Below are 22,251 nucleotides of genomic sequence, written 5' to 3' on the forward strand. Positions count from 1 at the left end.
GTATATCCGAATGAAAAAAACAAACAATTCTGACATTTCCTAATGTTGATCAACAAAATGTCATCCATGTTTTGCCATACTTTTCACCTGTATCTTTTTATGATTAATTCTGGGATATTTCGCATACAGTAAACATATGTTACAGTGTGAGTAAAGTAAACTAGCGGTCAAAACTGGTTTGCAAGTACTGTAGCCACATAAACAAAAACGAACACACTTCTAACTATACCCTTGAGAGACGGATGACGTCATTTGTTTTTGGGGACGTTCGTTTTATTCACCCTTGCGAAAAAATGACCTTGTTTCACGTTTGACATATTAGGCCTACTGTAAACCAAACAAGCGCAACACTTACGTAGAGGAACAGTATAAATTTATGTGGCCTAATATTGAAGTTTGGATAGCTGTTTACTTTTAACGGCAGGAATACGTTCATTGCAAAGTTTTGTTACCTTGGTACAAAATATGCTCTTTGCTTTATTTTTCATTTTTATTTTTCCCCCAAATCTTTGCTGTAAAGAGGCGACACAAAAAGTCATACGTAACATCATGCAACCGTAAATTCTTTTTGGGGAACCAAGGAGTTGATCACAACAAGATAAGGGAAATGAAGGACGATTCCCCAAACACAACGAAGCGTATTTTTTTTCCCACTTGTGTAGGCTAACGACGTTAGCATAGCTTTGGGAACACATTGTTAAAATCTGCTACTTTTACCAGTCTTTTTTTTTTTTTTCTTCTTCTTCTTCTCACGTACTTTTGCCACCTCTGCCAGTTTAGCTCCCGGTAAGATGTAACGTATAAATCGAGCGTACCCACGCGCTTGTGTAACACCGCCCTCGCGGTCAACTCCCACGTGACGTCATGTTGATCCTCCCCCATGCGGGAGTGTGCATGGGAAGGAAAACGTGCGCCGAGCATCCTGTGTGATTACGCTCGTGTGTGTGTGTAGTTTGGACAGCACCGAAGGCGAGCTGGATCCTGGATGGATACACAAGGCCGGTTGCATGTACACGTTGAACACGAAGTAAGCTGAAGACTGAGGGAGCTTGTTGACAGAAGACAACAAGGACGCGGGGGCCTTGCAGGGCGGCGTGCACGTTGCTATGAATGAGCGCGTGCACACGTTTGGAGGTTGTCCAGGCAAAGTCCGCAGCTGATGGAGCGTCCTTCACGCCGCTTGTGACTCGCATTGCGTCGCGCGCACTTCCTGGGAGCGAGTAACGTCGCGCACGCCGAATCTGGTTTTCGTTTTGTTTTTAACGAGGATCGCTGATCAATAACATCGCTCTCCATGGTTTTCGAAAGGTGAGTGAATCATGCAAATGCTGCCTGATAGAATGATGACATCAGCGCTTTGTTAAATTGATGGTACTTGCACTCGTCAATGCGAAATGCACCGCCGATGTTCTTCTTATATTATCCGCGTTGGCAGAGAGACGGACGGGATCGCCAACAGCATGCAAAAGAAGGCTGCGGAGTTGGAGCGGCTGGCGGAGGTGCTCGTCACCGGGGAGCAGCTCAGGTAAATCGGGCTTCTCTTCAAACCAGTTATCCATCATTTCAAATGGATCAAATGCAGGTGATATCATGCAACATGATGGACCCATTTTGGACTCGCCACAGGCGCAATTCACCGGCCGGTACATTTAATTCCTTTTGTTCCTATAATATCCGCTGGCGGGAAGTAATAAAGTACAACAAATATTTACATCGATTTTTCAGGCGTTTGTACTTTAGTTGAGGTTTTTGGGTTTTTTTTTGGCATGAAAGCTTACTTTTGCTCCGTACATTTGAAAAGAGCTCCGTAGGTTCTGTTCTGCACTTTTTTTCCCCCCACACAAATCAAAATGGACTTAGAGACATTTCAGAATCTGCAATTAAAGTTTCAGGGCTCAGAAGAATGAAGATTTATAGTTTGACCCATATTAGTATACCTCAAATAGTTTACCATTCCCTCTTGTATTTGATTGAAAATCAGTTTGAATGTGTTTACAATATCACGATCAGTGTTTTTTTTTGAACGAGTATTGGCAAAAGGACAAAAAGGGACCAATAGACAAGTATGCATAATATTGGATAACTTTTACGCTTAACAAGAACAGATTTTCCAAATGTTAAACTCGCAAGATGAAGGCGGCTAACGCTAAACTACATTTCTTGTTAGCGCTCTTATTTTGAAATATATTCACGCCGCTTCCGGTGCACGACAAGTGTGAGTTATAGATGTGTAAATATTGCTGCTGTGGCCATTTAATTGTTGTTAATGTTGGTCTATGAATCCAGCAATCGTGTCTCAAAGTGCAAAGCATGGCACCGATGTCTGGAATTTCACCCCGCCCGCCTCCCGCCCTCCCCCAATGAAATACAACCGAATTGTTCTCCCAATTTGTTTTATTTACCGTGACAACGCTAACATTCATCGCCACGCGAGAGTAATGGCTTGCGTCAGCACAAAGTTTCCAGTGTGCTGTCACCAAGCACCAGTTGTGTGTCTTTGTATGCCGTGCGTGTCCGTGTCCGTGTCCGGGGCCCGGCTGGCTGGCCATGTGACCGGGGTCAGTGTGGGTTGGCCTGTTGGTGATCCCAAGTTTCTGCTGTTCTGAAGTGGAAAGTGTCCGACTAAGAGAGAGTAGTCATTAGTCAAAGATGTTTATCAACAAATTTGGGAGGGACTGAGATCATTGCAGTGAAGGTTATGGAGAAGCAGTACAATGTGGTCTCTGGAATGTTGTGCAGTTTTATACGCATAGTTTAGTAAGGATTTTTGTTGCGGTACAATAAAAAAATAAAAATAATTCTACTGTGGTGGTGACGAAAGTGTGGATACGGTTTTCTGTGGTTGGTTAGCATGTCTGCCTCGCAGTCAAGTGGTTCTGGCTCCGGAGCTATTGCAGGGTAGTCCTGCTTCCTCCCACATTCCAAAAACTTACACAATAAGTTTTGAAGAATCTAAATTGCATGTAGGTCTTCATCTTTGTTTTGTTTATGACCTGTAGTTGCCTGGGTGTAACCCGAGTTTCATCCCACGTCAGCTGGGGATAGGCTGCAGCATGCCCATGACCTGAAATGGAGTGCTATAGAAAACGGATGGACGGATTTCGACTGATGAACCGTAATTTAGTGGGGTTGAAAGTGGATGCTGTGGAGTAAAGTACTGCAGGATTCAGAACTAAGGCAAAGAAAGTACAGTATATAAAAGGGGCTCTTCCACTTTTTCACAATGAAAATGTACAAAATTTTGTACTGTACCGACTGAGCCAAACTACTGCTAAGTGAAAACTGTACTTTTGTGCCTTATCATCGTTAGCGTGGGAGTTTGGAAAAGCACGCAGTGTAATGATTGACGCACTCCTTTTGTTGACCTCCACTCCCTGCTTTGAAACAGTGTTACATAACATAACAGTGTTTAAATGTTGGCGATTTTGTGACGTGATAGTTTACCACTTTGAGTATTTATTTATTTTTGGTGTGACGTAAAACTAGCTTCTGCTAGTCTAGCTTCTAGCTTCTTGCTAGCTTCTGGCCAACCACTTTACCAGCGACAAGCAACTTAATGACCTCGTCAACATAACTTTTTAAAGCTTCCACGGCCCAAATGGCAGCACCAAGTTTGCTCACGATATTGCGGCTAAGACCAATTGATGACAGGCATGATTGCCCGTTCAGCTAGTGTATATTGTGTCCTTTTGTTCACTGGTTAGCTGTTACGCTGCTAACTCCAAAAAATGCTGCTTGGCCCACTCGTTTGAAAACATTTAATTTACTTCAACTACAGTAGAGTTGGTAACTTACTGAAGTTACTGAACATTTTGACTTGCAGTCTTTTTAGCGTTCACGAATCACAACATCCACCCAAAATTCTACCAAAAAAAGTGTGGCATAACGTCAGTAAATCATTCTGTGAATCAGAATACAACAATGATGCTAACAAAAACGTAGCTTCATCACCTAAACTTTTCACTGTAAACATCTGGACTGCACTAAAGGGGAAGTCAACATTAAACATTTCTTGACAATAATATATGTGACCTCACTAGTGTAAACATGACATTCTGATGAATATTACATTTGTGGAATATGAGTTATGAAGCAAAATCCAGCCGCTTTTTTACCCGTCTTCGGGGGGCGGCCATTTTGCCACTTGCTGTCAACTGAAGATGACATCAATATTGCTAAAGGCTCGCGCATGGACCAATCACAGCTCACCTGTTTTTTTGGAGCTGAGTTGTGATTGGTTGTTACCTGAGATCTGAGCAAAATGATCATCTTCAGTCGACAGCAAGTGACAAAATGGCCGCCCCCTGAGATGGATAAAAAGGGCTGGATTTTGCTGCTCAACTCGTTCCACTAACACAATATTAACCAGAATACCATATTTAGACTACCGGTAGTGGGCTGTGTAAACAAGTCATTTTTTTGTTCTTTTTTTGGTGGGCGGGTGGTGTTGAATCCCTCTTTTAAGTACCAAATTTATCTCGACACTATATTAAAATAAAGGCTGGCTTAGGCTACCAGCTGACAGATGAAATGAAGTATTTTGTTTTTCTCCAAATTGCAGTCTGTGATTAGAAAATTGCAAAGTCGTTTTGAATTCCATTGTGGGCCAAATTTGGCCCGAGGACCACTTGTTGGTTTTCTCCTCCTTATACATTAGCTGTGAAGGTTGGCGAGCGCCAAACTATCCGGCATTTGCGAGCGCTCTTATGTAATGGAGCGTCTTCAGAAGGCCCATTTTGTTACTCGGCAACACAAGGAAGGAGACGGAAAGCGCTTTCCTTCGTATATGAAGCACACTGCGGGCATATCATGCAGCAGCTCTCCTTGCAAATTGGCGGGGTCACGTTGGGCGTGGGAACGCGGACTGGAGAAGCGCTCGTATAAGAAGTACTCTTGAAAACCACAATGTCGAAATGACTGGTTTAGCTTATTGAGTCTTTTATTTGGGGCATTAATGACTTGAATGGAGTGTGTTAAAACCAGCCAATTGCTAAATAATCAAAAATGGCTCCGATTAGAAAGCAACATTTGTTCTATAAAAGCTCATGTCGCCTTCCAGGTTGCGTCTCCACGAAGGGAAGGTCATCAAGGATCGACGTCATCACTTGCGAACGTACCCAAACTGCTTTGTGGGCAAAGAGCTCGTTGATTGGCTGATCGAACACAAGGAGGCGTCCGAGCGGGAAACCGCCATCAAGATCATGCAGAAGCTTCTGGATCAGAGCATCATCCACCATGGTCAGGCTGCACTCTTTTCTTTCTTTCGCTCTTTCTGTCTTTCTTTCTTTCTTTCTTTCTTTCTTTCTTTTTTTCTCTCTTTCCCCATCTCACTCCCCCAATTCGTTTGAACAGGATAAAGACAGCGAGACGTTCTAGAAACGAGTTGCATTGTACTTTTTGCAAACATAACAAGAACACCCAAAAACCGGATTCACCAATCGCGGTCGTCGAGGCCTGCCTGGCATCTTGCAGCTTTTCGATGTTTCCGCCTACCAGCACACCTGATACTAAAGATCAGGATGTTATCAGGCATGCTGATTATATGAATCAGGTGACGTGCGCTAGTGGGCGGAAACATCTCAAACCTGTCCAACTCCTGTCAACTCTGCCCTAAAACTTTCCACGGGCAATAATCGTGCCACACTAAATTTAGAATTTGGGAAAAAGAAGCCAGCGTGCCATATTAAAATCTGAAAAAAAACTTCTGTTCACTCAACACAAAAAGCTGCTAGCCTCTTTTGGACCCACCATGTTGACATTTTTAGCACTGTATCCTCAAATGTGACCGATGAGCAACCAGCAGTAACTGCATCCTGCAGTAATTCTTTTTTTATTTAATTTTTTTTTTGCTTTTTTTTTTTTTTTTTTTACTTTTTTTTTTTTTTGTTTTTACTTTTTTTTTTTTTTTTTTTTTTTTTTTTTTTTACTTTTTTTTTTTTTTTACTTTTTTTTTTTTTTTAAATAGAGGCACTGTATGTAGGTCAACGTCCCAGAAAGAAATATGTTCTACCTCTAGAGTTTGCACTGGTATCTTTGTGCCACGTTTTTGTTTGTTTTTTTCCTACAAGAGATTTTTAAAGTCGGCTTTCAAACTAAACTTTGTGCTGTTTGCGCATTTTCAGTGTGCGACGAGCACCGCGAGTTCAAAGACATGAAGTTGTTCTACCGCTTCCGGAAGGACGACGGCACCTTTCCGTTGGATAATGAAGCCAAAGTCTTCCTGAGGGGGCAGCGGATCTATGAGAAGTATGTAGCTCATGCACACGCGGCGCTTTCAGGCTTCCTCCTCACTCTTAACTCATTGACTGCCATTGACGGAAAAAGACGTCAAATAATGCATTTTTGCTGGGCTGGCAGTGAATGTGTTCAACACAATGTGCCAATATATTTTGTGATTATATTGCAGCATCCTTTTTTCCTTTTTTCTTTTTTTTAAGGCAAATTATGCTTAAAAATCCGTCAATTTTGGTTACATCTCATCTTACCTCATTGACTGCCATTGACGGAAAAAGACGTCAAATAATGCATTTTTGCTGGGCTGGCAGTGAATGTGTTAATACATTAAACGTTGTTTTCCTAAGCCATAATTCTTCTGACGTTGAGTCGAGCTCAATTATTATAAAAGCCTTTCAGGCAGTGGTGGAACATGCGGTAATTGAAGTTCAATTAAGAGCATTTGTCCAATCGGCACAGGGCAGAACATCACTAATGGAACTGTTTTGTTTGTCTTCCTCTTTTTTTTTTTTTTTGCCCGTGATGTTTTGCACGAGTTTGGCTGCAGCAGTTGTATCAACTCCCATCTTAACCGGCGCCGGTGCCTCCTCTTCTGTATCTCTCTTAACACTCGCGCCACTCTAAACAAAATCCCACTTTTGCTGTTTCTAGACAACGCACAAACAAATGCGCACACACCAGTTGCATAAGAGTCCAAGCAAAGACATCTGTCGTCTCCGCCCTCAAAGCTTTACGTAATCGAGAGCAGGACGCGCAAACATTGACAGACGCGCACGAGTTGTCTTCAGAGTTTTTTATGCCAGCTTAGTTTTGTTTGTTTTTCCGACCCAAATTAGTATCAGGAGCATCAAATTAGTATCAGGTTTACTTGGCTGCCTTTAAATTGAGTTCACTCATCAGTCAATGAAAAATAGTCTTTTCGGGTGAACCGTTAATTTTGTCATTGCTGACGAATTAATCAAATTGTCATTCATTTAGTTCAACTTTCTCACAGGTACATTTTTTCAGAAATAGGCTGATAACAAAATATTTTTAGGCTTTTTAAATTCATATTTAACTCATTCACTGGCCGCCATTTTCACATTTCGCAATCCCGTTCGCTCCCGGCTGTTTTACTGGATTTTGACTGATTTTGCAAGGCCCACAGAATATTGTGTTCAATTGCTATAAAAGCACGGAACCTATCAAAAGAAAGATTAAAGTCTCTTCTTTCATCAGGAAAAAAAAAGTATGTTTCTATCTGTTTCCGTTTTGCAGCAATTAGCATTAGAAGAGAGCTAAGTTTCATCAGTTTTCACAAATCTATTTAAAATTGTAAGTAATTGAGCTTTTTTTCTAGATGGCCCTGGTTGATCTCCTTTGCTCTGCTGCCACCTGATGGCCGTTTATGTAATAGCTACCATTTCTGCAACCGTTCTTTGCAGTTGAGAGGCTGCATCAAAGCCTTCTGTATGCTCTAGCAAAAAAAAAAAAGTATAATACGTCTTTGGGACACTTAGAGCATTAAAAAAAACGTATTCATACGTTATTGGGAGTAAATGAGTTAAAATAATCAGTTTTCAGTATGTCCCCTTAAGGTTTAAGTAGAAGGTCCACAGAGCACATTCTCAGTTCTCATTGCAACCGTGTTATTTGCTGAAATGGAATAATGCCGAGTAAATATTCAGGTCACGACTTGACTTTGAATAATCCCAACCTATATTCGATGCATACTTTCTGACTTGCGTAACACCTCCGGTGCTGTTGGTGAGACTGCTCGCGTTCCCCTCGTTGAGCTAACACAAGCTGTTGACTTAACATCTTAAGCTGGCCGAACGACGACCGTGTACAAAGTCACCTTTCACGGAACATTTCGTCCACAATTTGTACACGCCTGTTGAGCCTCTCCTGCTAAAAGTCCTCCTCCATCACAGTATGACTTCAACAATTCACGTGTCGACTTTACAAAGCCTCCTTAAATGCACCGCTGCGACTTGTTTTGACACTTGAGCTCAGGATAAAAATGTTGATTTAATGAACCCCTCTGAGAGGATAATGCAGACAGAAAGTGCTCCTAATTTATTTTTCCTCAGAATGTACGTACGCGTGCGTCATTTTGTTTAATTTCATCCATCAGGATTGTGGAAACAGTTCGTGGCAAGCTCCTCAAGAGAGAGCAAAATCAGATTTGGAGCTAGCTTGCATATGCTAAGTCGTTAGCAGTTACTAGGGTTGTAACGATCAGGGCAATATCGTGATATTGCGATTTTAAAACTGCCACAATATCGTCGTCGTCATGTTCACAATATTTAAAGAGAACACAAAAAAAAAAAGTCAGGTTGATTTCCATTTGTGCAGTTCTAGCACCCTCTCGTGGCTAGTTTATTAGTACAATTTAATTTTCATGAGTGATGTTTTGGCCTTCTATGTTTAAAATCGATGCAAATTGTCAGATGAAGGGGAACCGAATTTGCTTGTGAAGCCATCAATGTGTGCCTCAGTATTGTTATTAGAGATTGTAGGTGGTTTATATGCATTGCTGTTATGTGCAAAAGCACAATATTGTGATTTTTTTTTTTTTCAGTATGAGCTCTTTTTTTTTTTTATACAATATTATCATATCGTGACCTTCATATCGTGATATTGTATCGTGATGTTTCGATATCGTTAACATCCTTATCAGTTACTGCCATGTTCTGTCCACAATTGACCTACATGCACTTTCATGTATCCAGTACAAGTCAATCCATCCGTCGCCTACTGAACTACCATAAATCATACTTCTTTTAATGGCCGCCTATCTTTGGGTGTATCCCATACACAGAACATGTCATAGTTGAGCTCTAATCTAGTCAGAATGACAGTAAATATTTGTTAATATTCAGCTGTGGGATGATGTAAAGTCGACCGTTTCAGTGTGTGATGGCTGAAGACCAAACAGAAGAGAAACGTTGCGTTTTCCACTCGTGACGTGCATGTGCGGACGCGTCCTGGTTGAAAGTGACTCAACACGACGTGTGTCTTCGTGCTTCTTTTGCCTCGCTGACTTGGTGACAGTCGTTGACTGACTGACGGCTGTTTTTTGGCGCAGGGTCAGTCAGCAGTTCTGCCCCCCCCCCCGTGCGCGTACTTGTTTCTTTTTGTTACCAACGTGTGGCTCATTGCAGACATCCACTTCGAGGTTTTGTTACAGACTATAGAATTGTGTTGGGCTTTTTTTTTTTTGCCTATTGTGGTTGTTTGCTGGAGTTGACATCTGTCCTACATCATTTCAAGACATAATTTCAACAATATTTCACTTTCAAATTTTGTCGGGAAAATTTGACATTTTGGGACTGAATAAAGTCTTTTCAGAGTAAAATTTACTCTATGAAATTGGCTGTGTACAAGAGACAAAATATGAATATTCAAGTTTTCAATCATCTTAAAACTGTCAAAGCCAATTTACCAAAGCATATATACAGTACATAACTGTCTTGGGTGCCTTTCCTCACAGGGTTCTTCTGTGCCCCGCCATGTTGGGATATGGGAGGGAGGGATGGCTTTTTCTTTTTCTTTTTCTTTTTCTTATGGATGTTTTATTTGTTTCAGCACTTTCAGTTGCATTTGAATGTATGAAAGGTGCTATAAAATAGTTTGATTTGATTTGATAACTAATGTTGTGCATGGTAAGTTTTGAACTTTTTACATTATGAAGATTTTACTATCAATATTATCAAAAACAAAAAGTGTTTTATTTATTTTTTTGTATTTGTATTTATGTACCAGTATATGCATGAGATATTTTACATTATTATTATTATTATTTATTTATTTTTACTTTTGAATGTATTTAGAAAATATTTTATTTTGTTTTATTCTAATTCTATATTTATAATGAATGTATTAATCATATGCATTCATTGCAAGCTCCTGCGCATAATAATTGTTATTATTCCCAGCGGCTCAAAAGCTTTGCGAGCTTCAAGAAATTCAAGTTTTAAATTCCTCAATGTCTCCGCTCATTCGGATTGTAAAGTCGGGAATGTGTCTGAGCTGCTGCTTTGGAAGGTTGAAATCTTTATACACCGTTTTTTCTTTCATTACTGACTACTACTGTAAATAAGCTCACAGAATCCCAAACACAAATGAAAACACTTTTCAATCGATTGAGGATTATTAATGCAGTTTTCATGTCACGCCAAATGATCATCACGGTGTCGATTGTCCTGAAATGAAAAACTAAAGTTGGTTTCCGCTGTCCAGGTTGATGAACACGGAGAACAGCATCATTGAGAGCCGGGAGGAGGAAGGCGGGAACTTCGAGCGGACGCTGGTCGCTTCCGAGTTCATTGATTGGCTCCTGCAGGAAGGGGAGATGGCCACCAGGGAGGAGGCGGAGCAACTGGGCCGGCGCCTGCTTGAACACGGCATCATCCAGCATGGTGAGGACTCGGGGAGGGCGCCATTGGCAATTATCAATTTGTTGGATTTTAACTTTTTTTTTTTTTTGGAAATGTTTCGTAAAATCAGGCCACTTTTAGAAATTCACCTCGTCGTTCATCATTTCTTTTAATTTACTCGTTTAATTTACTCTTCGTCTCACTAATTTTCCACATCTCTTTATGAGACATTATCGTCCTCAATATTTTACGTGTGAGTAGTTTTCAGAGCGAACGAAGAGAAAGCAGACAAAGAACTCGTTGTCTTGTGTGTTTCTCCGTAATCGAGCGTCTCCAAGATCTTGGAATGTGCTCTGATACATCCTTGGCACACGCTGCAGCTTTTTTTTTGGGATATTTCAACTCCCTTCTTTAACTCTTTGACTGCCAAAAACGTTTAATAACGATCAGTAAAATCACAACGTATGCCGCCATAAACGTTAAATGACGTCAACTAAGTTTTGTATTGATTTATTTTTTCTCAGTGCAACGTCTAAGTGCAGTGCTGCCTGGTCAATGGGTTGTGGAATCAAAGACACACACTAACTATGGCCAGCAGATGGAAGCATTTGTATCTCTTTTTGTGAATGATCAAAGCCTTTGTCATATCAAAGTTGTTGTTTTTTGATAACGTGTGGCAGTAAAAGAGTTAAATTGTGACATTCATACAGAGGTGACGAGACAAGTCAGGTTGAGGAAACTGCGCCAAAAGCAGCACGAGGAAGTTAACACGAGGTCGATCAGCATTTTCATATGACGACACATGACGTCGTCTCATAGTGCTCAGTTTTCTTTTTTTTTTGGTAAGTGCATTTTTGTGTGAACTGTATGACTCACATTTTAATGAATGATTTAATCAGGAGTCTAAGATGTGCTACAACAACAAAGATGAGCCACAATTCCCAGCATGCCGTTCCATATTGTGCATAATTTGCTCATCGTCAATCATCTGACTGCAATCAAAACACATCGTGGCTCTTTAAAAAAAAACAACAACACTCTTTTCAACTTGTAATTCACTTTCCTAAAACGATGCTGTGGCTTCTCTCGAAACAGTCACAAACAAGCATCACTTTGCGGACGGGCCCCTCCTCTTCCAGTTCCGGATGAACTTTCGTCGGCGGCGGCGTTTGATGGAGCTGCTGCACGAGCGCGCCGGCGGCATCCCCGAGAGCCACGACAGCCCCTTCTGCCTGCGCAAGCAGAACTCGGACGGAGGCAACACCAGCTTTCTTTCAGGTAGAACGCACGTTGCCTCGAGCGACGGCTGCGTATCGCCTCTCATTTCCTCAATTGGTTCCATTTCCATTCAATTCAAATTGATTCTATTCAATTCACATCATAGCGAATTATGCAAAATCAAGTCTTCTTAACTAATTCACTGCCAGCCATTTTCACTGAAGATTGACTGGATTTGGACTGATTTTACAAGGCCCACAGAATATTGTGCTCTATTGCTATAAAAACATGGAACCTATCAAAAGAAGCGTATCGAACAATTGTGTGGCTGAAAGTCGACTAAACTTTTACATTTTGCTGGGAACACGTCTAAATATTGGCACAGGTAGTGTAATGCGATTTCGGTGAATTTCGGAGCACATGCAGATTGTTATTGTTGTTGTTGTTGTTATTATTAATTGTTATTATCATTAATTTTTATCATTAGATCTCACTTTGCGTGTGATGTGTCCAGTGAGTCCGACGAAAGAGATCAAGATGGCGGTGGGGGTCCGCCGCAGCAGCATGAGCAGCAGCTGCGGCAGCAGCGGTTACTACAGCAGCAGTCCCACACTCAGCAGCAGCCCGCCGGTCCTGTGCAACCCCAAGTCTGGTGAGCAATGACGGAAAAAAGCCGCAAGTGCCGTTTCGGTCTTACGTGACCATTTCAAGTTCGAGTCATTGCAAATCATTTCATGAATGCTAACGTTTTGTTCCAATTGTGTCATGTGCATCATGGGATGAGGTGGAAATCTTTAGCATAGCATCAGAACTTTATTTTTGTGTGTTTTTGAGGGGGTTGTGCATTTTTTTCCTTAGTTCAGATTAATAACAAACTTTGGATTTGTAAACCTCTGTACACAAGCACAAACATGTTATCACTTCCACACTCAATTATTTTTTTTTTAGTCGTGTCACTAAATGACCAGTCACAGAAATGAAACATTCAGTCAACCTAAACATTACCGGCCTAAAAATGGATTTAGTTAATATTTAGATTTCGTTACATTTTAGCCAATGTGAATGACATTTTATAACCTTGCCAACATTTTTTTTTTTAAGGCACATGATTGTTTGCTGTTTAGGGATCACGTTTGCGTCTTGTACTGTTAGAGGAAGTTGTTGTCAAAGGGAAGGACGACATGTCCCGGGTGAACCACATACACATAATGCAAAGTCAACGTGTGTGTAAAATCTATCCCAGCCTCTGGCCTTAATCAGTTAATAACATACGAAAATGTTTGTGTTTTTGAACAGTTCTGAAGAGACACGTGAGTCCAGAGGAGCTGCAAACTCCAGGAGGACCTTTTTTAAAGAAGACATTCACCGTAAGACACAAAGACACACATTGGAACACTGCGATGGTCACGAGTCGCAGACTCGTATACACTACAGCACTTAGCTCATTTGCTCCCAATAACGTGTAAATACGGTTTTTTTAATGTTCTAGGTGTCCCAAAGACGTATTTATACGTTTTCTTTTTTTTTGTTTTTGTTTTTTTTTATGCTTGAGCGTACAGAAGGCTTTGATGCAGCCTCTCAACTGCAAAGAACGGTTGCAGAAATGGTAGTTATAAAACTGATGAAATTTTGCTCTCTTCTAATGCTAATTGCTGCAAAACGGAAACAGATAGAAACATACTTTTTTTTTTTTTTCCTGATGAAAGACGAGACTTTAATCTTTATTTTGATAGGTTCCATGCTTTTATAGCAATAGAAGACAATATTCTGTGGGCCTTGCAAAATCAGTCCAAATCCAGTAAAACAGCCGTGAGCGAACGGGATTGCGAAATGTGAAAATGGCGGCGAGTGAATGAGTTATATGCATTGACTACACTGTATTTTGTGTTTTTTCTAATGTCGTGAGCGCAATTCGAAGGATGATGTGATCATTTGATGTTGTCTTCCCGCAGATCGTAGGCGACGCTGTGGGGTGGGGCTTCGTCGTGCGAGGTAGCAAACCCTGTCACATCCAGGCGGTGGACCCCGGGGGGCCTGCGGCAGCCGCCGGCATGAAGGTAAGGACCCGAATCAAAGATGGAAGGCACCGTAGCAAAAAATCAAAACAACGATGTCATTTCATCTACATGGACGTGTCGAAGATTCACAGCATAAAAACAATGTGATGAAATGACTGAAAGAGTGACTAACGAAAGTAACTGCTGGCGGAAGTCATGCTGCCACCACAGCTGGCACAAAATTGTGTATGCAGTGTGGCAGCAAGGAATGCTGGGAATGCTTTGCGCAAGTGACGGTGGTGTGAATTGGTCGGGCAGGAGAAAACGACTCGCAGAAGCAAACGCACGACTTGTGTTAAGCTGTCATGTAGTTGGTGAAAGTTTAAACTTATTTATCCATTTTTGGTAGTCAAACATGAATATTTTGCCTATAATAAATGTCATATTTTCATTATTTTTCATGTACAATTAGTAGCTTTCAAAACACATTTTGCAGCTTGCTGTCGACAGAAAATGACATCACAAGGGCCCAGGTAGCCAATCACAGCTCAGCTTGTCAATGTCACGTGACCAAACCTAGAAAACAGGTGAGCTGTGGGTGGTTACCTGAGCCCTTGTGATGTCATATTCAGTCGACAGCAAGTTGCAAAATGTGTTTTGAAAGGTACTCATTGTATGTAAAAAAAATAATGAAAGTATCAAATGAATTATGGACAAAATATGAACTTTTTATTGCTATAATGGGCTAAATAAGTCAAGTATCACTTTAAAGTTTGACAATTGATGATTAACTGTGGATTGAAAATGTAATTTTTTATTTATTTTGTATTTACCAAAAAAGAGGAAATGGGATCCACTTGTGCTTTTGGTCGCAGTGCAAATGTGTGTGATGGTTCACGGGTGCTGATAAGCTTTCGTTGTTATCTTAATGTCATATTAACAGGCCTGAACTTGGACTGACCCATTTGACTCTCAAATGAAACCTTTTGAGAGGGCCCGTTTTTTTTAATTTTTTATAAATACCTCACCAGGATGCAATGGGATTCATTCAGTTTAAACAAAAAAATATTCTAGTAATCACGGGAAATATGTCTTGGAAAAGAATGTTATTTATGAACTGTATTTTAAAGTATAATTCATCAGTTGTTGAAGTGCTGCCTCCACGAGTGAAAATACAAGAATGAATATTCAGTTTCCCGAAAGGGGAAATTCCAGATGGACTCTGCTGTATAGTTGACGTTATTCACCACACAAACAACTTCAGTGTAAGCACGCAAGGAAGGAGAGAGAATTTCTTATTCACTGCACCGCTTTCAAATGGACGGAACCTGAAGTGAACGTGAAGTATTTGGAGACAGACAAAATCCACTTGGCTAAGTTGATATTTGAACTGAGCACGACGGCAAAACAAAATCTCCCTTCTGCCACGTGCCAAATTCAACTCGCATGTCATCAACTCGTGTTGAATGTGGAACAAGCCACACGGACGACTCGTTAACTGAAGGTGGAACTTTTGCACTTTTGATATTGTGGAACTCACCTACCGGCCTTTTCGTGCTAGCTTTGCAACAAATCCAGAATTTATGTCTTTGCATAGGTAGACAAGTCTAATCCACCTTTTTTTTTTTTTTTTTAAGCATGAGGGCCAATTGACCATGTCAAAAATTATTTTGAGTACTTACTGATGATAAATAATAATAATAATAATAATAAAACATTATATTTAAAGGCGCCTTAAGGACACCGCACAGTATATTAGGAGAGGACTAAGAGAGAGAGAGAGAGAGAAAAAAATGCTGCCCAAAAAAAATGTATGGTGGCCCGCAAATGGCCCCTGGGCCATAGTTTGGACACCAGTGCCACTGTGTTAGGAGGAGTTGGTTTGGTGCTCCACATCAGATGACTCATTTTATTGATGGATAATTAGTTAGCAGTAACTTAATCTTCCGATGGACGGCCACGTTGCAAGTTGTTGCCGCGGGCGTGTGACCTCACGTCACACACGCAGTAACGAGACCGTCGCACGTCTACCCGACACACTTTTTCGACTAGAATTACTTTGTTTGCTATACTAAACAAAACCACATTAGAGTTTATGTCTGTCTTCAGCCTTTCTATCGTGTTGCCTTTCTTATCAGGCACCTTTTCAGTTTATTCAGGCCATATCAAATTTATGGAAATAAAAATAGGACGCAACATGCTGTGTATTTACTACTTTTCATAACAGATTAATGGTCTCCAATGTTACATATGTGTATTTTTTTTAACTTTTTTTTTTTTGGTGTGGTCCATTTCTAAACTCTCTTTGGTTGTCCCTCATTTCCTTCCTCTCTTCCTCAGTTGGCAAAAGTGCGTTTATTGTCTGCTCGCCACTTTTTCACTTGTCTTTTGTGTGAATGTTTGCTAGCTGCTAAATGACGTCAAACATATTAGGAACCTTTTTCTTTTGTTTGGGTGTTTTATCTTAGTTGGGACTTGGAGTGCTAAGACGTAGTTTGGCAGAGGTGATGTTAATAATTAATAACCCGCCAAAGATGTGCTCGTAAAATAGTATTTGGGGTTGTCGAGAATTTAGCAAAGTAAAAGGTCAGCCTGTGAAAGCATTTTATCACCTGAGAAGGAAAAAAAACGGTCTCAGCATGCGTCCATTATTTGCGCTGCACATTTCCTTCGTTCTTCCTCTGAGAGACTTTTTTTTTTTTTTTTTACCTCCTCCATTGTCCACTGGCAGCCCGCCAAGAGTAACAAGCCCACAGTCAGGAGGAGGAGGCCGGAATTAAGGAGGTGGAGATGGGGGGGGGCTGCTATGAGACGTTGAAAAGGAAGTTTGAACAGACCGAACAGATAAGATGAAAATCTCTTCAGGTGTGATTGTGAAGAGTATTTTTGGCCTTTTACATCCTGAAGAGGTTTGCAACAACAATACTTTGTTGTTGTTGTTGTTGACAGTCGTCACCTCTTCCTGCTTGCTGTATTGCGAAACCTCAGGAAACGTATTCAACTGAATTAGCTGCCGAATGTGTGAAAGTCATTCGACGCGCGTTCTCCGGAACGTCTTTAACAAGCTAACGTGGGCAACTTGGGCGATTTCGTGGTCCTGCTGAAGTGCAGAAGCGACGTCATGTTGCAAGCGCTTGCCTTACTTTTATTGGCGGCGGTTGGCAGTTGCGGTTCGGTGATGATGAGGAAGGCGGAGCCAAGCTCGCATGTGGTCATCATGTCGCTCCTCGGGCAATCGGAGTCAGCACTTTATGCATGGCAGGGGAAACTTGTTGTCATAGTGTTTGTTGGAACATGCTGTTGTAATTGTTTCCAAAAAAAATAAAAAATCAATCTTTGCAACAGCTGTTTGTGATACGATGCTATTAAAACTTTCCGCAAACATTTTGGTTGAAGTCCAAATTGCATGACTTGAAGCACATTCAGTGTTTTTTTTTTGTTTTTTTTGGAGCTCCCATTCATTTCGGCGAGATGATCCTTATTGAGGCTCCTCTGTTTACTCAGCTGTCCGTCCAGTCGTCTGCGTGCACTTTTGTCTTCTCAGCAATGCCAATTTCACGACATGATGTGGGAAGAGGATCATAAACGACACACGGCAACATTTACCGTAGGCTCCGAGGCTCCAATATGAAGTCGCTCTTTACTGTAATGACCCCCCAAAAATCCCTTTTGAAAATGAGTTGCTGGAAACGACTCAATGCAACATAATCGACTTTTCCAACCTGACACGCCGGATGGCTTTTGTTTCACCAAAAATGTTTCTTTCTCAAATCCGTCAGAAAAGGACAAGGGGACCGGTGGGGCGCTGTGGGGGCCCGCTGGGCCTCGTTCTGCGGCCTTGGGCTCGGGGGTGTGGGCCGGGGCTGGGGCGGGGGTGTTCCGGGTGTCTGGGTCGGCTCGCCGACCGGTGTCCGCTCGGGTGGCTTGGGGGTGGCCTTGGTGCTGCCGCGGCCTGGGGATTCCGGGGGGGGGGGGGGGGGGGGTGCTCGCTTTGCTGGACCGCGGTTGACGGCTTCTTTCTTTGGTGGTGGTCCTTATGCATGCCAGATCCATCGCACCAGCATCTACTGAAACTCAAACAGAAGTTGCCTCTCCCTCCCACAGCCCCTTGAATCAGTGGGTGCTGGTGTCTGTGGATCTCACTTTGCTTTATCTATCCTTCCCTCCTTCCTCTCTTTAGTTTTTCCTCTGGTCACTTGAGATCTCAATTTATTGGAAGTTTGAGGTTTCTGGGGTTGGCATAAGACTCCGGTTTTGTAACCACGCAGGAGGGGTCTTGTTGGTGCTGGACTTCACTTTGATGGATTGGATGTACTGGCTTCTATTGATCTCACTCTGCCTTATCGATCCTTCCCTCCTTCCTCTCTTTAGTTTTTCCTCTGGGCTCTTGAGATCTCGCTAAATTTGCTGGAATTTAGAGGCTTCCGGGGTTGGCGTAAGACTTTGATTTTGTAATCATGGGGAAGGCAGGAAGTGTTTGGTCGGTGCTGGATGTCACTTTGATTTACCTTTCTTTTCTCTTTATTTCTTTTTTTTTTCTGACCTTTTCTCTGGTCTCCTGACCATTTAAATCTCACGACTCTGGCAAGATTCTGAAGTACCTGGTTAAGGCGAAGGGTAATGGGATATTTATAAGGTTTTAGGTGAATGAATGAGTATAAATTTATAAGTATTTGCACGCACGCACACGCACGCACGCAAACGCACACACGCAAACGCACGCACGCACGCAAACGCACGCACGCAAACGCACGCACGCAAACGCACGCACACATACACACACAAAAAAAAAAGAAAAAAAAAAAAAAAAAAAAAAAAAAAAAAAAAAAGAGCAATGATGACAAGACGTTGAATCGGTAAGACTACCGAATGAACAATTCTGAGCTCTTCAAAAAAAAAAAAAAAAAAAAAAAAAAAAAAAGAAAAGGACAAGCAAAAAGTGCTTGGAAGAAAGTTGGTTCTACTTTATTGATCCCGAAAAGGGAAATTCCCCAAGTCACAACCCGTCCAAACAGAATGCGAAGCAGAATTGCATCAAACAGTAGGAGGGCATCACAACTTCAATTGAATTCTTCTTCTTCTTCTTCTTATTATTATTATTATATTTGTTTAATTATTAATTCATTTATCAATCTATTATTATGTACTCCTTTCTTGCAATTTGTAGCGTCATGTCAGTATAAAATGATAATCAGCCAGGACACTTATTGGCACCGATGTTGGGCATATTGATGATTAGTATCTGCCAATAAAAAACATTTTACTCAGGCAACTATTTATTAAAAATTTTCGTTAACTTTATTATAAGAGATGTGACTGACTCTGGTAACCTTCTGACCCATTTGGGTTTTTTTGTTCCATTAAAACAAAGAAATGTGAAAGTATAAGTTGTCAGGTTTATTCTAGAAAACTATCGAATGAAGTTTCCGTTGAACTTTTGAAGACATATAGCCTACTAATAACCTTGGGAGCTCAAAATTTTGTTAGAAATTGAAAAGGACGTCTTAATGTTTAATTTAAAAAACATTTTTTAAAAAGCATTTGTATTTTAAGAAGAATTGATGCCAATAGCTTGGCTGAAAATGAATATCTGCTCCAAATATCGGTTATCCTTGACTACTAATAATCAGCAAACCATATCGATCCATAAGCAAATAAAAATGTCCGTATTCCTATTTAATCTCCCTTGCCTTTAGGTTTGCCAGTTTGTGGTGTCAGTGAACGGCTTGAACGTGCTCGCTCAGGACTACAGAACGGTGAGCAACCTGATCCTGACTGGCCCCAGGACCATCGTCATGGAAGTGATGGAGGAGATCTGAGACCACGTTTGAGAACTTTCCGTGAAATGAACGCTTGCGTCTGCTCTTCTCCCGTTCTTCTTCTTCTCTGCGTCTTGAAGAAGCGCACGCACGATAAGTGAGAAAGTCGACCGGGTTCTACTCTCCTTGGCTTTGAAATTTCCAGGAAGGACAGTCCAAATCTCAAAGTGACAATTTGGAGACGAATGAGTGCCAAGTTGCATCGAGAAAAGATGAATGATCACCTCCAGTGACCTTTTCCGTCGATAATTTCCAGTTAATCAACGGCAGCTTTGGGGAGAGCAACGCTGCCCTCTGCTGGCATAAATACATGTTCACACCAACATTTGCATCCAGACGCTCTCGATTCAATTTACAGCCAATGTGATTTCGATGATACCTATATGAACATAGGTACAGTGTAGATATGAAGTGCTTTAGTCCAATGAGGGTGCATAACATTTATTCAGGCTGATTTGGGATCAGCACTTACAACTACAGTATAATAAGCTCTGTTAGAAATTTCTATCAACAGCTAATATACATTTTTGAAGATCCATAAATAAAAAGCACAAAATATACCTAATACAGCACATTTCATTCTGTTGGCGAAGAAGTTGCTTCCAAATGCATACTGCTTAATAATGCTTTTCGTTTGAAATTACAAAATGGAAATCCCAGTTTGACGGTAACAAAACAAAACAAAACAAAAGTGACAATCATGGCAAACAAACGTAGAGATGAACAATTTGTGTTCACAAATCGACGTAATAAAAGCATCAAATTATGCAAGACTCCTGTGAGTCAGCAACTCCAAACAATCTCAACTTATTTGCTAATTGTTTGATAATTGGAAAAAAGCATTCAAGGAGATCAATGGGTGGATTTTTTATTTGATTTTTTGATGTGTCACAGCCGTGATCCACATTGGTTAGACAGGGTCAATGCACACGTGAATGTATCGGAAATTCAAGAGAACTTTTATCGACGTGAAGCACTTAACTGATAGAGATGCATGTTTTTGTGTTTAGAACGTTGCTACATCGTTAATATGTTCATACTGCAGTAATGATGGCCGGAAAAATGTCGTGCCCACATTAAAAAAAAAACACAAAAAAAACAAATGTGACATGGCAATTGAGCCCCTAATACATATTGTATATCCTTTTATGAACTTGATGTAACCGAGCGTAGCATATAAAGAAATTCAAGATGCTTTTCCTGTTGGTGTATGTCGTTATAAACATTAGCATCAACGATTAGAAAAAATCTCAGTACGATGCGGTGCCGTTCTACCTCACTGCAGACTACAATCACCATAATAAGCATACTGTTAAATATTAAACTGTAATATCTTTAGTTTGCCAGACTTGCCAGGATAAAGTATCAATCCATACACAATATCATTTTACCTCTCTGATAATGTCCAAAAAGTGATGATTATTTTATTAACGGCAGAATTTATTTGTATTTTGTATTAGCTCAGGTCAGGTGTATGAAATGTCCAATGAGTCTTTACCTTCAATATAGTTTCATTCCTTAATCCTCATCATTTTCTTTTGATATTGCCTATAGAGGCCACTAAAAAAAAAAAAATAGTTTTAAGAGGTGAGCTGTTTTTGTTGTCAATCTGTTTGACATCGTTAGCATCTTCTCTCCTCCAAAGGTAATTGCAGGCAAATCCAACAAGTGGACTCATTAGTTGTTCATTATTTCTCAACCAAACATGACAGCTAATTATCAGAACTGTTTTGTTTTGGTTTTCCTCTAAAGAAATTAATTTAAGTCATGTAAACATGCAGATTCTACAACGTGTTTAATCAGGCGATTATATATAATTAAGGGGTCTCAATATGCTTTTTTTTTTTTTTTTTTTTTTTTTTTAAGTCATTTGGGTACTTTTTTTTGTTTTACAATATCTTCAACATGAAAACACATTGATTACATTTGATATGTTATAGTATGCTTTGATTCTATTTTTTTCCCCCGAATAAAAACCTTCAGTTTTAAAACGGTGTCTGTAAAATTCTAAATATTTTTTGTTTCTGACACTGAAAATTCACACGACTTAAATGAATAATTTGCCTTAATGACATATTTTGCGTTATGATACCGTGTTGCATACAAAAGGTTCTGGTCCTGCTGTGGTGGCGTCATTGTTTTACAGAAACCTTTTAACTCACAATAGGGCTCTATAATATCCTGTTGACCAATTCATATTGCAGCAGTGACTTTTTGGCTCCATCAGTTTGAATGAATGAACTGTATCTACAGTAAATGCAGATATTTTACTGGGTAAGATGATTAAGTGTTAAATAAATGTACTCTGTGTCACTGGTAGAGTTATTTGCTCTTCCGTACATTCTGAGACGTATTGTTGAATTTTGCTTCTTTACCATGTGACTGTGAGAAAGCAAAAAAAAAAAAGAAGAAAAAAAAACATACTGAAAGAAGAGTGATTTTCTTCATTTTAAGGGATGTGGCTAAACTTGTCATATTCTCTTTGGACACTGTACAGATAGGTAAAAAAAAAAACTGCTCCAAAATGGACTGATCCGTTCAAAGAAAGAAAGAAAAAAAATCGTTTTGTATTCAAAACCTAAAATGTTAGGTCATTTTTGTACAAATCAATTTAAAAAACAG

At 40.4% G+C, this 22,251-nt stretch overlaps 1 protein-coding gene across 1 annotated transcript; it reads left to right on the top strand.

Annotated features, from left to right (window-relative positions):
- Positions 1 to 856: 856 nt before the first annotated feature.
- Positions 857 to 21,976, top strand: deptor (DEP domain containing MTOR-interacting protein). Its single transcript, XM_077527635.1, has 10 exons — positions 857 to 1,308; positions 1,436 to 1,525; positions 5,060 to 5,238; positions 6,123 to 6,246; positions 10,459 to 10,637; positions 11,691 to 11,873; positions 12,328 to 12,465; positions 13,110 to 13,180; positions 13,766 to 13,870; positions 19,507 to 21,976. Exons 1-10 carry the CDS (start codon positions 1,295 to 1,297, stop codon positions 19,627 to 19,629), a joined length of 1,206 nt encoding a protein of 401 aa, XP_077383761.1. The 5' UTR covers positions 857 to 1,294; the 3' UTR covers positions 19,630 to 21,976.
- Positions 21,977 to 22,251: the final 275 nt, after the last annotated feature.

This window comes from Festucalex cinctus, chromosome 7 (genome assembly GCF_051991245.1).
Source record: "Festucalex cinctus isolate MCC-2025b chromosome 7, RoL_Fcin_1.0, whole genome shotgun sequence".
Taxonomy (NCBI): Eukaryota; Metazoa; Chordata; class Actinopteri; order Syngnathiformes; family Syngnathidae; genus Festucalex; species Festucalex cinctus.

Excerpts from the sequence above, each read along its gene's own strand:
- deptor (XM_077527635.1), top strand. Across the intron at positions 13,181-13,765 it reads TTTTAAAGAAGACATTCACC|ATCGTAGGCGACGCTGTGGG; the intron begins GTAAGACACAAA and ends GTCTTCCCGCAG. Across the intron at positions 13,871-19,506 it reads CGGCAGCCGCCGGCATGAAG|GTTTGCCAGTTTGTGGTGTC; the intron begins GTAAGGACCCGA and ends CCTTGCCTTTAG.